This window comes from Gigantopelta aegis, chromosome 2, assembly GCF_016097555.1.
Source record: "Gigantopelta aegis isolate Gae_Host chromosome 2, Gae_host_genome, whole genome shotgun sequence".
In the NCBI taxonomy this organism is placed as follows: domain Eukaryota; kingdom Metazoa; phylum Mollusca; class Gastropoda; order Neomphalida; family Peltospiridae; genus Gigantopelta; species Gigantopelta aegis.
The window spans coordinates 26,050,681-26,067,256 of NC_054700.1; the positions used below are offsets into that span (position 1 = coordinate 26,050,681).

Here is a 16,576-nt window from a genome sequence, read left to right on the forward strand (position 1 = left end):
TTTTAAGTTCAAGTCCTTCTTTAGCAGAAATCGCGCTCTTCAAAAGAAGATACATTTGGTACAGAAATGCCTGTTGGTTGCATTTGATATGTATGTATCCTGTTAGTTCATCAGAATAACGTTTATGTCTATTTAATTATTACGTTGACATTTATTGTGTGCCTAGCATTTATCAGGTGAACCGAATTTACAATACCTATGTACACTTTTGTTTTGATAAAACCAAGTACTTTCCATGTGGCATGGGATTTAAAAAAAAAAAGCCTCAACGATTGCTATTTCATAATTTTGTAATCATTAATGTGACCACCATCAAAAACCTTTTCATGAGGCAGACAAGAGAGTGTAGCTCTAACAGAAATGTGTCATCTGTAAAAAAAATTGTCAATAAATTACCTAGCAAAAAAAAAATAGAAAAAAAAATAGCGCAATGGGCCGAACCACTAGTTCATAATAATTCGACTCTGTATGTCTCGGGGCCCATGGCATAGTAGCCCTAGACTGTTCGTCCCATGGCCAGTCATCCTCTACAAAATATTATATTAATCGTTGTAGTTCCACCTATTTTTCTTGTATTATTTTTGTTTTCTACAAGTAATGACAATATGTATATAATGTAAAGACACGTATTTTATAAACTGAAACTACGATTTTAAGTGTTCGTCCACTTGTCTCTAACGTTGTATTTGTAGGCCTACGTGTAATTAGCCATTCGTACAAATACCAGCCGCAGTCATTCACAAATATGGCTAATATAAATCAAATGTAGTTTTTTAAAATTCCATTTTCGTTTAATTCGGGCAAAAATTAGTGTGCCCTGCCCCCTACAAAAATAGGAGCCCATATGACCTGTTACATCGCCAGTCTAGAATCGCTAAAATCGCTGCACACGTGTCTTGTATTTGCCCCATAAGACTATTTAGTAATGTTGCCCGCCCCCCTCAGTGTGAGAGCCGTCCACCCCATTGCTTGATTGATTGATTGAAAAAAAAGAAAAGTTTACTGTACAAACAAAAGAATCGGCACAAGTTTGACATGAGGACCTTTATAAAACCATGCCACCGCCAGTGGTCTGTTTCGCATGTGCCATTGCACGTGCTTTTCGCATACTCGACTGCTCGACTTTGGGGTCCTCTATTTGGTTTTGTCAACGAAGTGAAAATCTCTTATTCGGCTTAATTATAATTCGCATTTAAACAGTCTGTACCACTATAGGGTGGATTATTTTTTTCAGTGGAATTTTTGTTTTACACAATCGCATTCTGATGCAGGAGAGTCAGTCGGCCACTGATCTGTGTATTCACATGGTCAATCTGAGCTAGCCCTAGCCTTTAGACCGTCGTTGAAAATAATTCTGTTTTCAGGAGCAGATCCAGGAAGTATTTTGCGGGGGGGGGGGGGGGGGGGACTAACCAGAAAAGTGCAAATGGAACAACACGTCAAAAATAATAATTAATAATTCACTTTTGTGACTGTTTAGTGTGTGTCACTATATTAAAATGTATCATTATTAACAAGGGGTCTAACCGTCCTGCTTCAAAATTTATTTGTTTAATTTTAATATTTAAACAGGGGCGGATTAGCCTATATCCTGCTAAAAAAAACAAAAACACCCCCACCACGTAGATAACCTGTACAAATTATAATTTCAAATTATAAACATTTACATATTGTTTCGGACCCCTACCTAAAGCATAAGTCGCCCCTGTATTATGATAAATACTAAACAGTCCCAAAGTTGATATTTTGCTGATATGTCATTTCTTTCTATTTTCAAGCCTTTGTTCCTTGCAGTTTTAAAAGTCATCAATATAATAATAATAATAATAATTATTATTATTATTATTATTATTGATATATATGATAATAAATGAAAACAATTATTTATTATTAGTAATAATAATATTAATTATTATTAATATTATATACTAGAATGCCAGAAATCAAATATAATTCAACTTGTTGAAACAATGAAAGTACACAACGAAAATAATAAGGATCGCACACCTTTACTTTTGACACGCGCCCCGTATATCTGACGTCATGGGACGCCATTGTTGATTTTCAATCGATTTTAGAAATTGCTAATTAGGGGCGTAATCAGGCGGGTGGGAACCCTGTAGAGTTGCAAATGATCATAAAATATGTCCGGCAGGATCCACGAACGTGCTGAAAGTGCTAACATGTTGGAAATAGTGTTTTTGAAGGCGTAAGCCTCTAATTTTCGAAAGTGATCCGAAACTGGACAAAGTGATCGGCAACTGGCGTAAGTACGCCAGCTCGAACAACACTGTTTTTGGTGCCAAATGTTTACCTAAATTTACATTTTATATCACTGTTTATTTATATGGTTGATTAACTTTATTACCAAGAATTTCTTTTAAAGTCATACGCGCGCATTTTGACAGAATTCACAATTTTGTTTGAAGTGATCCGGAACTGGCGCATCACCTGTATTTGATCGCATAAAAAAGAATGGATTATTATAATTATGATTATAACATGTTTGTTGCCACTAGTTAATATTATAGTTCTTCTTACATACTTAATTACTGACGCTGTTAAACCTAAAATAGATCCAAGTTCTGTTTATGCATTATACCAGAATCAGGGGTGGGACGTAGCCCAGTGGTAAAGCGCTCGCTTGATGCATGGTAACTGTGATGGTTGTTTTGGCATCAATCTGGCATCAGTGGGCCATTGGGCTGTTTCCCGTTCCAGCCATTGCACCACAACTGGTATATAAAAGGCCTTGGTATGCGCTATCCTGTCTTTTGGATAGTGCATGTGAAAGATTCCTTGGCAGTTGCTACTAGTAATGAAAAAATGTAGCGGGTTTCCTTTTTAAGACTATATGTCAAAATTACCAAATGTTTGACATCCAATAGCCGATGATTAATAAATCAATGTGCTCTAGTGGTGTCATTAAACAAACAAAAAACAAACCCTGATCAGAGTATATTTGAATGACGCAATGAACAGTAAGAAGTTTTCAACCAGATAACCCAATATTTGACCATTTTGTAATTAACTAATAAAATTCAACTTTGAAGTGTATTTTATAGTGAATGCAACATATATCAAAAACTAAACTCAAAAAATGTTTTTAACAATTGTAAGACACACATGCACATGCTTGTATGTAGACATCCACCATGTACACATACTTTCTAATGAACTATCTTGTTAGTCCTCTCTCAAGTGACATTAAAATGAAACTAAAGTAAATTTAATTGGGTAAGTCCTGCAAAGAGCAACAAAAGTAGTACATTTCTGATTCTTTGGAGTTTCTTTTGGGAAGGTATCCTCATCATTATTTGACTACTTGGTTTGTTCAGACTGATGGTTGATCATATAATTTCATTCGATTCCCAACATGTTAAAATGTGTATTGTTTAATATTATAATACTTTGAATTACAGGTATAGGTTTGTTTTGTCTTGAATGAGGTCTGATGGTTGAGGATTGGTAGAGCGATTGAAACCATTTAAACATGGATTCCCTGGCAGCAGCATTCTCCAGTGGCTTTCAAGTGAGCCATGACCCAAACACCACCGCAGCCCAGCACCCCCGCTACTCGCAGTACAAGACAAAAGGAGACAACTTCATGCAGAAGAACAGAAGGCGGCGCCTCTTGGATATTCAAAAACAGTTAGTGTTACTTTTTTTTTACTTATTTAAAAAAAAAAAAATTCAGTTTGGTTGACGTAAAAAGAAAGTAAACTTTTTTTGGAAAGAACAAAAAAATACTGTTTCTGTGTGCAATTTAGAAAACAATCAGCTTAGAAATAAATAGCAGAGGCGGATCTAGGGGGGGGGATCAGGGACCCGCCCCCCCCCCCCCTAAATGTTGCGATAGTTATAATTTTATTATATATTAATTTTAATTTTTTTACGATCCCCCTCCATACTTCTCCCAAAGTTCCCGTGGCAGCATTCCACCTCATGTCACTGCCTGCCTGCCCCCCCCCCCCCACCCACCCACCCTAATGGATTTTCTGGATCCGCCACTGAATAGCTTGTAGTAAATTCCATAGTATGAAAAAAGGTGTTCTCTGTGGGATGGACTACATGCATGTTTTTTGTCTTTTTAGTAAGATATTCCAAAACAGTTAAATGGGTTTGAAATGTTTTGAAATTCAACACTGCACTTCATATACTTTGACAGACTTTAAACAGCAGTTCTCTTACTACCGATATAGTATGTCTAAAAATTATAAGAATGTATATACATTAATTTCCAAGATTGTAGGGTACGTAATTTTACCGTCTGAACCCTGTGGCAGGAATCCTGCTATATTTATTACCTTTAAGTCCTAAAGAACCGTTTTATACACAATAACTTGAATCATATGTCATATACTTTCACCTTCAGTGGTTACATCTTTAACCACTAAATGGAGGACTTTTCCATATTTGTTGTTTCATTTCTTTCTTACTGGAGATTATTTGAGAATAATGTATTTACTTCTGTCTAGGCACAGGTTTGATGCGGTGGCTCATTCGAGACGACTGGCCGATGATTACTGGAAAGGGATGGAGAAGGAAGAGGAGGAGGTGGAAGTAGAAGATATGGAAGTCCAAGTATCGGTCAGGAAACCTGGCAGATACTACAGAAATCAGGTGACTAGTCATACTTATTTAGTCCGGGGGAGGGGGGGGGGGGGGGGGGGGGGGACATATCCCAGTGGAGATAGAAGATATGGATGTCCAAGTATCGGTCAGGAAACCTGGCTGATACTACAGAAATCAGGTGACTAGTCATACTTATTTAGGGGGGGGGGGGGGGGGGGGGGGGGGGGGGGGGGGGGGGGGGGGGGGGGGGGGACATATCCCAGTGGAGATAGAAGATATGGATGTCCAAGTATCGGTCAGGAAACCTGGCAGATGCTACAGAAATCAGGTGACTAGTCATACTTATTTAGTCCGGGGGAGGGGGGGGGGGGGGGGGGGGGTGGTGCCAGGGGGGGGGGGGGGGGCGAGGGGACATATCCCAGTGGAGATAGAAGATATGGATGTCCAAGTATCGGTCAGGAAACCTGGCTGATACTACAGAAATCAGGTGACTAGTCATACTTATTTAGTCCAGGGGAGGGGGGGGGGGGGGGGGAGGGGACATATCCCAGTGGAGATAGAAGATATGGATGTCCAAGTATCGGTCAGGAAACCTGGCAGATGCTACAGAAATCAGGTGACTTTAGTCTGGTAACCTAATGTTGCTATGACACGACACGACACGACACAACACAACAACACAATATGTTCCCAATTCAGTACAGGGGCTTATACTTAAGAATTTGTTACCTATGGCAATTACGAAAAAAAAATTAAATTGGCAAAATGGTGACCTACAACAATTTTGAACGACTTTAAACCCGTAACCTTTTCAACAAGTAAACACAAAATTAGAAACCAAAACTTATTCCTTAAAAAGACGGTAACAGTTTCTGTCCAGCAGCAATTCATGTCACAGGCTAAGGCAATCATTAGGTTTGAGCAATGATTTCTAAAAAATATATGTTATAAGTGACACCAATGTGTTTTTTGATGTTACTTCAAATTTAATGGATTCAATTGAAATACTGTTAATTACACTGACTTTCCTCTGATGGGACTCACATAATTGTATAAAAGAAGGTTAGTATTCGATTTAAGTGTTGTCCAACCATTAAGACTTTTCTTAAACAAAAATGTAATTTCTTGCTCTTGATACGAGCTTAGTAGTATGTTCATTCATTCCATGTATTTATAGATACATGTATGTAAACTGATGAGCACTTGGTTGAGGTGCATGGGTCGTAGGATCAAGCCCTATAATTTATGGACCCATTCTCAGATTGGGTTTTCCCTCATCTCAACCTGTGAACGATGACTGGTAGATCAAAATCTGTGGGATGTGGCCTCCTGTTTGTGGGGAAAATACATAAAAGATCCCTTGCTGCTAATGGAAAAAAAAGTAGCAGGTTTCTTAAAGATCATATGTCAAAATCTATAGTGGTTACATTATAACTGACTGACATTTCTTTTAGCTGATGATGTCTGAATGGCTTGTGGAAGTTCCTGAAGAATTTGAAGAAGAATGGCTTATGGTTCTGTGTCCTGTTGCTAAGCGAACTCTTGTTGTTGCATCACATGTAAGTCAATTTTTTTTTTAAACTGCTTATTATTGATAATTGATGGCTGCAGAGTTATCCAAAAGACTATTTTTAATCTTTACAAATTTCATATGAGATCATAATAGTTTAACAACCAGGGGTCGAAATTTGCTGAAATTCCTGCCAGATATTTGGTCCAGCAAGCTACAAATTCTGTCAACCCAAAAGAAAACTTTCTGGACGAAACATGGTTGAGTCAATCTAATGTGTGAATATTAAGGTGAAATAATTGCCAGTCTGATGGGATGACAGGCCAGAAAATCTCCTTGCTCAAAGTGATGTTGACCGGCAAAAACTGGTTGGGGAGCAGTATTTCGACCCCTATAGCCATATTGTTAAATACAGTTCAGTCTCTTGAAAACTTTTATAGATCTCTAAAACTGATTCACTGGATCATGCTGAATTATTATTAAGTTATTAGTAATAAACTTCAAGAATCCCTAATCTAATATTTTGATTCAGTAATACTGTATACTGTATACAAATGAACTTGAAAAAGAAAAAAGTTTGTTTATTCTGTTGTACAGGGTAAAACAGTGGCATATAGCAAGGCAGGCTATCGAAACAACACGTTCCATTCATACCTGCCTGGAGGCAGTCGCCATCAATCAGGAAAATATAACGGTAATTTTGACGATGATCATAAAGAAAATCACCTAACAGTCTTGCTTAGCCCTTGAAACAAATTGCAAATGATTGTTCATGTTTCACTGCAGGCATTAATTCCTTTTCAAGGGTCAATTTTAAGGATTTTTGGAAATTGTCTAAAGTGCAGCCACAAGCTGATATTGAAATTGCATGTCAAAGAATTAAGTTGCCCAAAACAAAAACAAAAAAAGGGATAGCAATAAATTATATATCATGGTTCTTACACGTCCTGGAATTGAATGTCCCAGAATTTTGTGATTGTAAAATCCAGGCCTGGAATGTCCTGACATTTTTTTTATTTATTATTGTGTCAGACAACAATTTAAAATTTATAAAAACATTAATTGATTAAAATTTTATGTTTTGGAAAATGTTTTAAATGTCCTGGAAATGTCCTTGAATTTTATGTTTTTTTAAGTGTAAGAAGCCTGATTATTTATATGCAATAAATTCAGTGTGACATCTGTTTTGTTATTACTGATTATAATATTTATGATGTAGCTAAACCCACCGTGGACTCCCATATATACCGTATATTGCCGTGTATTAGCCGACTCCTTGTATACGCCGACCTCTTAGTTTGACCACCGGCCTCGGTGGCGTCGTGGCAGGCCATCGGTCTACAGGCTGGTAGGTACTGGGTTCGGATCCCAGTCGAGGCATGGAATTTTTAACTCAGATACCGACTCCAAACCCTGAGTGAGTGCTCCGCAAGGCTCAATGGGTAGGTGTAAACCACTTGCACCGACCAGTGATCCATAACTGGTTCAACAAAGGCCATGGTTTGTGCTATCCTGCCTGTGGGAAGCGCAAATAAAAGATCCCTTGCTGCTAATTGGAAGAGTAGCCCATGTAGTGGCAACAGCGGGTTTCCTCTTAGAATCTGTGTGGTCCTTAACCATATGTCTGACGCCATATAACCGTAAATAAAATGTGTTGAGTACGTCGTTAAATAAAACATAAGAGCTTACAAAATGATATAGACAGAGGTGTCAAACAAAGATGGTAGAACACGTTTTTTCACCATTGAAATGACAATAAAACAAGTAATTATTATTATTATTCATCAAACTATTAATGCATTCAAGAACAAAAAACTACATAATACTGCATGATGGGGTGTTTTATTTATACTGTGCACAAATTATTGTTACATAAGCTGTGAAAGGCTGTAAGGGTCTGATCAAAATCTGTAAGTCATATTCGGGAATGTTTTCGATCGGAATTTTATGAACATATTTGTTGATTCCGTGTATAAGCCGACTCTTTTCTTTTGAAAAGTATTTCTTGACTTCAAAAGTCGGCTAATACATGGCAATATACGGTACTAAAGAAACTATATGTCCCTGTGTAAAAGTTTTTTTCTGACAAACTTCTGTGATTTATCAGTTGTTTGTCAGGTGATAAAATATTAACTAAAGTGATTACATACAACTGGATGACCATTAAAACTGACCACTGTTTTTTACCTCAAAGCTAGAGAGTTTGGTTTGCACTAGATGTAATGGATTACTAAATAGGAAGTAGTTTTAGGTTCTCATGGATGAAGCTTCACAATATTTCATATCTCACATAGTACATTTCATTGCAGTACACATGTACTTTACAAATAATGATGCAATTTTGTATATGTGTAGGGCCTGTGATTTAGCAAGTTCCAATCCTCTTGGTGTACCCATTTTTAAAACAAGATTTTTATGTGAACAGTGCCTCATAACAGGTATATTACAGGACATGGTGTGTGCTAATGAGACTACATGTCAGAATTATCAAATGTTTAACTGATTATGTTCTAGTGGTATTTTAAAACAAATCACAATTTTCTTTATTGTAGGTGTGATTTGATGTTTTGTTGTCTTGCAGATTACACCATCATGGATTGCCTCTTCCACGAAGTGACGGGAACATACTGGATTCTAGACCTCATGTGCTGGAAGTCTATGCCCATCTATGAAACCGAGGTCTGTCTATCTACAGGAAATCCGTATTCTTAAAACCACCAACTCCTAGTAATTAAGCAGTATAAAATATTATCTTGTGGTTTTAAACAGAGACATTACTTTTATTACAATATTATCTTGTGGTTTTAAACAGAGACATTACTTTTATTACAGTATTATCTTGTGGTTTTAAACAGAGACATTACTTTTATTACAGTATTATCTTGTGGTTTTAAACAGAGACATTACTTTTATTACAGTATTATCTTAAACTATTACAGCTCTTTTTCCATTCACTTGAACATTATTTAAAACATTTTGCTTAAACTTTAATGATAAGTTTTTTGGTAAATCCAATCTTGATGGTTCTCGTTGTCATCGTCATCCTACTCCTAGTGTTTGTAGTAGCTCAAAATTAATTAATTATAACAAAACAGGTACATACCTCGGAAACTAGTCCATCCTCCTACAAAAGTGTTTTTGCAAATATTTTCAGTTTGGTTTGACATAAGAAGAAAAGTAAAAGTGTTTTGAAATAACAAAAACTTACTATTTTTGTGTGCAATTTAGAAAACAATTTCCATAGTATGAAAAAAGATGTTCCCTGTGGGAAGGACTATAGGTTCAACTGCTTTAAAGTTGTTAGTGTTGGTGCTGTTTAAACAACAACAAAAAACAGTCCAAAATGGCTTTTATTGTTAATTAGAGGTGTTAACTTAAACGTGCTCTGTCACGGATGGTTTACCTAATTATTGACCCAACAAAGTATTATATGACAATATATACATTTGATTTGTACCTAAAAGTACTTTATTGAATCATCTACGTAACCACCATATTACACTTATTATTGAAATTTTATAAAAATAATTGAATTATGGGTAGTCCATAATTCTGAGAGAAAAAACAGCTATTTGGAAAGCAGAGGTGTGACGTATTATTTTGAGTCACGTGACGGGCATTCCCCGAATAACCGCAGTGCCAAAACGATTTGCCAAGCTCGTGTAACGAGAACGCTTGACCGTCCTCTGCAACGTAGGGTAAATAGAAGAAAAAAAAACCCAATGAAAATAAGTTATTAAAAATTAATAAAAACATGTACTGAATGATATTAAGCGTATACATTAATTTATTTTAGTAACAGAAGCATGTTAAACATCGACAACCCCGACAAGTTATGCCTTTGCATCTATAGGTAAATTTATTGTTAGTCATACGCGAAAAACTCTAAACATCTGAATCACAAACACCGTCATTTTCCACCGTGTCAAATTCATTATTATACAAAATATGCCATAACAGCTGACTTGGGATAGGAATTGTTACATTTTTAAAGAATACTCTGAACTAGACGGTGTTTATATACGATGTGACTATATATATGAAGGCCGTGTCTATAGCCTCCACTAATGAGGGCTGGCTATATTTGAGTAAAAGTCAGTATCTATCTGTGATATTTGTATTTTTGCACAGTTCTTTACACTGTTTTTATTTAAATCTTGACTTTTTATATTGATGTTGATCATCACCTTATTTGTTTGCATTACCATAGTTTGACACCCAATAGCCAATGTATTTTTCGTGCTGGGGTGTCGTTAAACATTCATTCATTGATCCATATTACTGAACCATCTGGAACAGGAGGAATACATACTAAGTACTGTACGAACGGTGCATTTTCTGAACAGGGATGGAATGGGGAAGTATATGAATTTAGCGGACCCTTTTGTGTACGTTTTCCATAGATATATGAATAGTGTCATATTGTCCCTACAGTACTAACAAAAAATTAATTCTAATAAATAAATAAATAAATAAATAAAAATAACACTTACAAATTATCAGCGGCTGAGGTAGATTAACTGAAAGAGAAACTAACTACGGACAGTACACAAACTAACAACAGGGCTTGAACTTAATAATTTTTCACTGATTGCTGTTTTGAGGCTGCTTACATAAATTTTGTAAAAACAAGTTAATTTTACTGTAAATAAATATGACTAAAAGGTATTTAGTCACATTTCAAATGCTCAAAATTGCATGGGCCATTAAAACTCAAAATACATTTTTTTATAGGCTACTAGTAAAGCTTAGACCACTCCCGGGTCCCCCTCTAAATTTATGTAACGTTTCTGTAACAACCGCCCCCACCCACCCCACCCCACCGCGATGTGATTTTACCAACATTATAATACATGTAATAATAATAATAATACACAATTATTACTACTACTACTACTACTACTACTACTAATATTACTACTACTACTAATACTATTACTATTACTATTATTACTATTATTATTATTGTTAGCCTACTACTACCTTTTTGGAGTGAAGGGGCAGTGTTTTATCTGGAGGAGTTTTGGCTATAAAAATGCAAGATTAACCTGCATGCACACATGCAATGCAAGATTAACCTGCGTGCACACACGCACAAACGGAAGGCTGAACTTGTCCCTGCATGTAGAACTGGATTCAACTGGGTTAAGTAATAATTAGCCAACCTTTGGATGACAAAACATGCAACAGTACACTGTTTTTTATGCTATACATTAAAACCGAAATACCACTTTGTGAACCAGTCAAAATAATTTGCACACACGCATAATAATAATAATAATAATAATAATAATAATAAATGGTGAGTTCATGTTCCGACTGTTTATTATTTCATTTCAGCGTATTCGCGGTTATTTTCGTCATGAAATAATATATTTTTTATTATTTGCCATGTATATAGCCGGCCCTCATTTGCCAAGTCTCTATACATGGCGATTGTATATATAAAATCCACAAATACATTATACGGTTGTCGTATATATAGCCTCATCACTACGAGTCTGTTTTCCCGTATTTTTATGACTTTTTACAAGAAGACTTCCAAATTTTAAAAATGAAGCATGTCGTGGAATTCCCTCGATCATAGTTCAGTTAAAATGTTTTGGATCATACAGTAACTAGGTTTGGTATTCCAAATGAATGTAATTTTCATTTATAATGCATATTTAGAGGAACAAGGCCCACTAAAACTGTGATTGAGCTCCTTTAAGCTTCATTGTATTCAAGCTGACATTAAATATATTGATATCTTTTCAAGATATATTTTGAGGAATTAATTTAAACTTCACCATTTTCATACTAACATTGAATATAACATGATCATCATTTCATGAAGTATTTGTTTCTGGAGTGTATATATATTTAATTGAATGCTGAATCAATTGAAAGCAAACCCATGATCATATTTGAGAAGTGTGTGGGTGTACAGTAGAATCCCTCTTGCTTTAATTTTAAACTTGTTATAATTGGGATATGACTAGGACAATTTTTATCATCCAAGTTTAAAGTGTAAGCCTTCACTCACCAAATGCAAATTAAAGTTGGGATTTGGCAAACATATTTCATTGTAATTCGCCAAACAGCTAATTAAAAAATCGTCTGCCGTTTATAGATGTATCACCATTTTTGCTGTTTGGCTGAATGAACTTGAATTTGACAAGACATTTTTAAAATAAATTTGCCAAATTACTAATATTTTATGGGCTTCAGCATAAACTCTGCAAAATGTAAAACTTTCAGATGCTGTGTAATTATAGCCTAGCAATACCTAAAGTAAATGTATCTTTGTATTTTGTAGACTGAATTTCGATTTTACTGGCTCCACCAGAATCTCCAAGAGTTCCCGCAGCTTGGTGTCAAAAGCAGACAAAACCCGGTAAGTGTTGTATGGATTGTGTTATGTGATCTAGGATCAATCCCCAATGAGTATATCTTCCATACCAACCATGGCCCCATTCCACGAAAGAATCGTAGCCATGGTTAATTGTAGTGACTTTCGATACGGCTGTAACACATAAGCTTTATAGCCATTCCACAAAACAACCTTACGCCACAGTAGTCATAAGTGCCCATTTAATGATTACAATCTTTGCAAAGAAGTGTGAATTGGTTAAATAATACATTGGTAACAGACTATTTGGAACATCTGGGATGTATTGATGGGCATCGGACATCCATGTAGTAACTTTGTCAGTGTATTTGCTGAATGATAATTGCCAAATGCATAAGTCATGATAGTTATATCCCATATTTTCATGTGAAGGTAATATGGCCTAGAATGTTTTTCATTGAATGCAAGGTATTATGTGTATATTAGATCCATGTTTGCATCATTAGAAAATCATCATATCATCATCTAAGTGGCATTTGACATCATCATCTAGTGGAATTTGACATCATCATCTAAGTGGAATTTGACATCATCTAAGTGGAATTTGACATCATCATCTAGTGGAATTTGACACCATTAGAAAATCATCATATCATAATCTAAGTGGCATTTGACATCTACGTTAGTGGCTTACAACTACCTCGTACCAATTGGAATGGGCTGGTGATCATAGGAAAAAGTTATGATCGCGATCGAAGTTGTATATATGACAAAAGTAATGCTAAGATCGTTTCATGGAACTAAGCCCTGTTGTCCCAAGTTGGTATATTACCAGCTGTGGGATGTTTCAGTCCTGTTTATAGGCTAGATCATTTTCTGCTGTTAAGTTTATGTAAAATATATGGAAGGTATGTTTGGTCTTTGTTACAATTATTTCTTTGCTAGATAATTGTGTAAAAAGTTACATGAATTGTTGACATACTAACACAACATTGAAATAGCTGTGGTTTTTCTCTTACAGTTCAGCTTCCAGGCCTTGCCTCGTTTCCCCTGTACTCCACAGGCAATAGAGGAAGCTCTTGTAAATTCCACTTTTGAGGTAATCCACTTGTAGATACTCTTCAGTTACTTATATCACTAGTGACAATTGTTTATTTTGTAATATTCATCCAGACATTAGTGTCTTTGCTTTTGTTTGAGCTACATGCCTACACTGTTTTCCAGAGGTAGATAAATAAGTTAGCCTGACACACAAACCTAATGCTTTTTCAAGTCAGGACAGTAACAAATGGTCAGGATAGACCAAAACTTGAGGCAGATAAAAACATGTCTTCACTATTGAATAGTTAGACGTACAGCAATAATGTTAAACTTTCCTTTCCTTTTATTTGCAGATTGATGGGATCTTGTTCTTCCACAAACGAACCCACTACATGTTTGGCTCGACACCACTTGTGGTATGGCTCAAGCCGTACATGCTGCAGGACGTTCTCAATATTCCAGTGCCACAGCGGTACCTCCGACAAATGCCGTCCACGTACATAGACTACGCACACCACATCGCCGAGGTGAAGGCTGACAAATACGGCAACGTACACAGGCGACCACGCAACAAGAGCAAACCGTCAACGCCCGACAGCAAACACTCCGACAGTAACAAGTCCACTCCGGGTAAGACGGACGACAAAGCGGAAAGTATTGAGGAGAAGGTTCCACAAGAGAAGAAAGTTCTGGGGATGGATGTGAATCATGTGGGACAGGGAGATGGTGGCGCACTTACAGCTGGTACCAGTATGGAGACCACTGCTAGTGCCGAGGAAGTCAGTCAGAGTGAAGCACAGATCAAACTTTTAATTCAACCAACTAAGTTTAAGTTAGGAAACATGAAGATGTGTGATAGGGTACTTCCTCCTTCAACGGAGGGAACTTCTGCAAATGAACAATGTAAAGCCGATATACTGAGCCAGGCCGGGGGTGATGTTCTAACGTCATCCGACACAAGTCACATGGAAGAGGTGGTGGTTTCACCCAACGATTCAATGACTGGAGAGCAAAGTCAGTCTGGAGAAACTGGGAAGGAAGGCAAAACCAAACAATGAAATCATATTCATGGTTTAAAAACATTACTCTGATAGCCGACAACGACTATTCAAATTTTGGAGAAAAAGTCAATTGTTTTGGCTTTTTATACAATTTTAACTGTTATTTCTTCTAAGGTTTTTGGCATACATCTGTTTCACAAAGACTGGAATTGATCTCAAATGCTGACAAATTGATGTCTATGTGGCATAAAGATATTGGCTTTTATTTTTATTTGGGTATCACATCCCTGTTTAAAAACAGATTAAACTATGAAGGGTAAATTAAAACTGCAAACCATAGCTTCAAGGTATCTGTGAAGTATCTGTGGCGTATTCGTGTGTGTGCGAGTGAAACAAAAACGGAATTTGTTTAATACTGAAACGGAAAAAAACGGAATTTGTAATATTATAAAACGGAAAAGGGAAAAATCTGAAACGGAAAATCAGTGCCTCTACATCACACACATACAATTTGTATGGTGTTGTTATGACATTAGTGTCTCAGACTCTATTAGAGTCTCGACTCTTAAAAGTTTTATAAGCACCAAGCCTGGTGAAATTGTGTTTTTTATTCAGTACTTTAATTTTTTTATGGATTTTCTTAGGAACTCGTGAAGATTTCCTCAATCTCCAACAGGACGTTCTCTGTAGTTGGCATGGAATTTTCTTTTATTTCATTTCCCCCCCATTTTCCTCATTTTCTGGAAGCAGTCGGTGCAAGAACATGCACATAAATGTATTAAAGTGTTGAGTAAACCAGTCAGTGCAAGAACATGCACATACATGTATTATAGTATTGAGTAAACCAGTCAGTGCAAGAACATGCACATACATGTATTATAGTGTTGAGTAAACCAGTCAGTGCAAGAACATGCACATACATGTATTATAGTATTGAGTAAACCGTGAGTATGTGAGCTTTGTTGATATACACAATGAATAGTTTCTGTGCTGATTGAATGAAGATGACTGATGAAAATGTTATTAATTTGGTGCACTGTTGGGGGTGGGGATTATGTAGATTAGTGATAGTGCCCTTACTTGAGGTGTGATGGGTCAGAGAAGGTCCTTAATAGATTGGCTCTCCCCCCCCCCCCCCCCCATCACAATCAGTGCCCCACAACTAACTGGTATGTACTCTCCTACAGAAAGTGCTGTTGAAAAAATCTCTTGCAGTTGTTATATTAGGAATATGTAGCTTCATCAGATTTCCTCACCATTCTGTCAATGAAGTATTAAAATGATCATGTTAACATCAAATAGTATGGTTTAAATTGTGCTGTGGTGTCATTTAAATATCCTTTCTATTCGTTGTGTAGGGAAGTACTACAGGTGTCCATTATGTTAAACAAATCTAGATCATCTCAAGTAACAGACTGGCAGGCTATATCTAATCATTGGTGACATTGCACTTTTCACTTATCTAGATCCTGATGTATTCAATTTGAATCTGTGATGTCCACCTATAATTTCAAATCTGACTATAGCACAGGAGTGTAGAAATGAAAAATATTTCACTAGCCTGCCGGACCAGAACCAACTAAAATTTACTAGCACACCAGGATTTTGACTAGTGTCAAATTACTAGCCTATAGAACAATATATTAATGTTTAACAATATTATAATATACAGTCTTGACATCACTTTGTAAGTGATCAGCATCAAGTGGCAAAGGAAATAAAGCCCCAAATTCACAAATATTTTGAAATATTCTAATAAAGACAAAGTTTTTCAGTTCTTTCGTATAGATTTATAAAATTAAAAATATCTCTCCTCTCCCTCTCCCCCCCCCCCCCCAAATTGACAAATTGCCCATTCAGACCAGTAGTTGCATTTTTCAAAATGTTTACTTTCATTAGGCAAGTACTTTTTTCTGAAGTTTTAAACTGTTAAAACATGTTTTGTAAAAACCATGACATTGGACATCTTGGTTCTGGTTGTCAGTCGTTGATAGGATCATGTTCAGCATACATGCGAGTATTGTTTTGTTTATGTCACTTGGAATAATTCTTAATTGGAATGTTGATTTTCAAGTTTATGTTTTTTAATATGTAATCAAAAATAAAATGTAAAGACTA

The 16,576-nt window shown here is 36.2% G+C and overlaps 1 protein-coding gene across 2 annotated transcripts; it reads left to right on the forward strand.

Moving 5' to 3' along the window:
• Nucleotides 1-2: 2 nt before the first annotated feature.
• Nucleotides 3-16,576, forward strand: LOC121383218 (snurportin-1-like). 2 transcript variants are annotated; one of them, XM_041513107.1, is made up of 9 exons: nucleotides 3-176; nucleotides 3,423-3,651; nucleotides 4,479-4,623; nucleotides 6,030-6,134; nucleotides 6,683-6,779; nucleotides 8,667-8,764; nucleotides 12,384-12,461; nucleotides 13,438-13,515; nucleotides 13,811-16,576. In XM_041513107.1, the coding sequence occupies exons 2-9, from the start codon at nucleotides 3,494-3,496 to the stop codon at nucleotides 14,513-14,515; spliced, it is 1,464 nt and encodes a 487-aa protein (XP_041369041.1). In that variant the 5' UTR covers nucleotides 3-176; nucleotides 3,423-3,493; the 3' UTR covers nucleotides 14,516-16,576. The 2 variants fall into 2 exon arrangements, with proteins under 2 accessions (XP_041369041.1, XP_041369050.1); XM_041513116.1 differs by having other exon boundaries at nucleotides 44-90.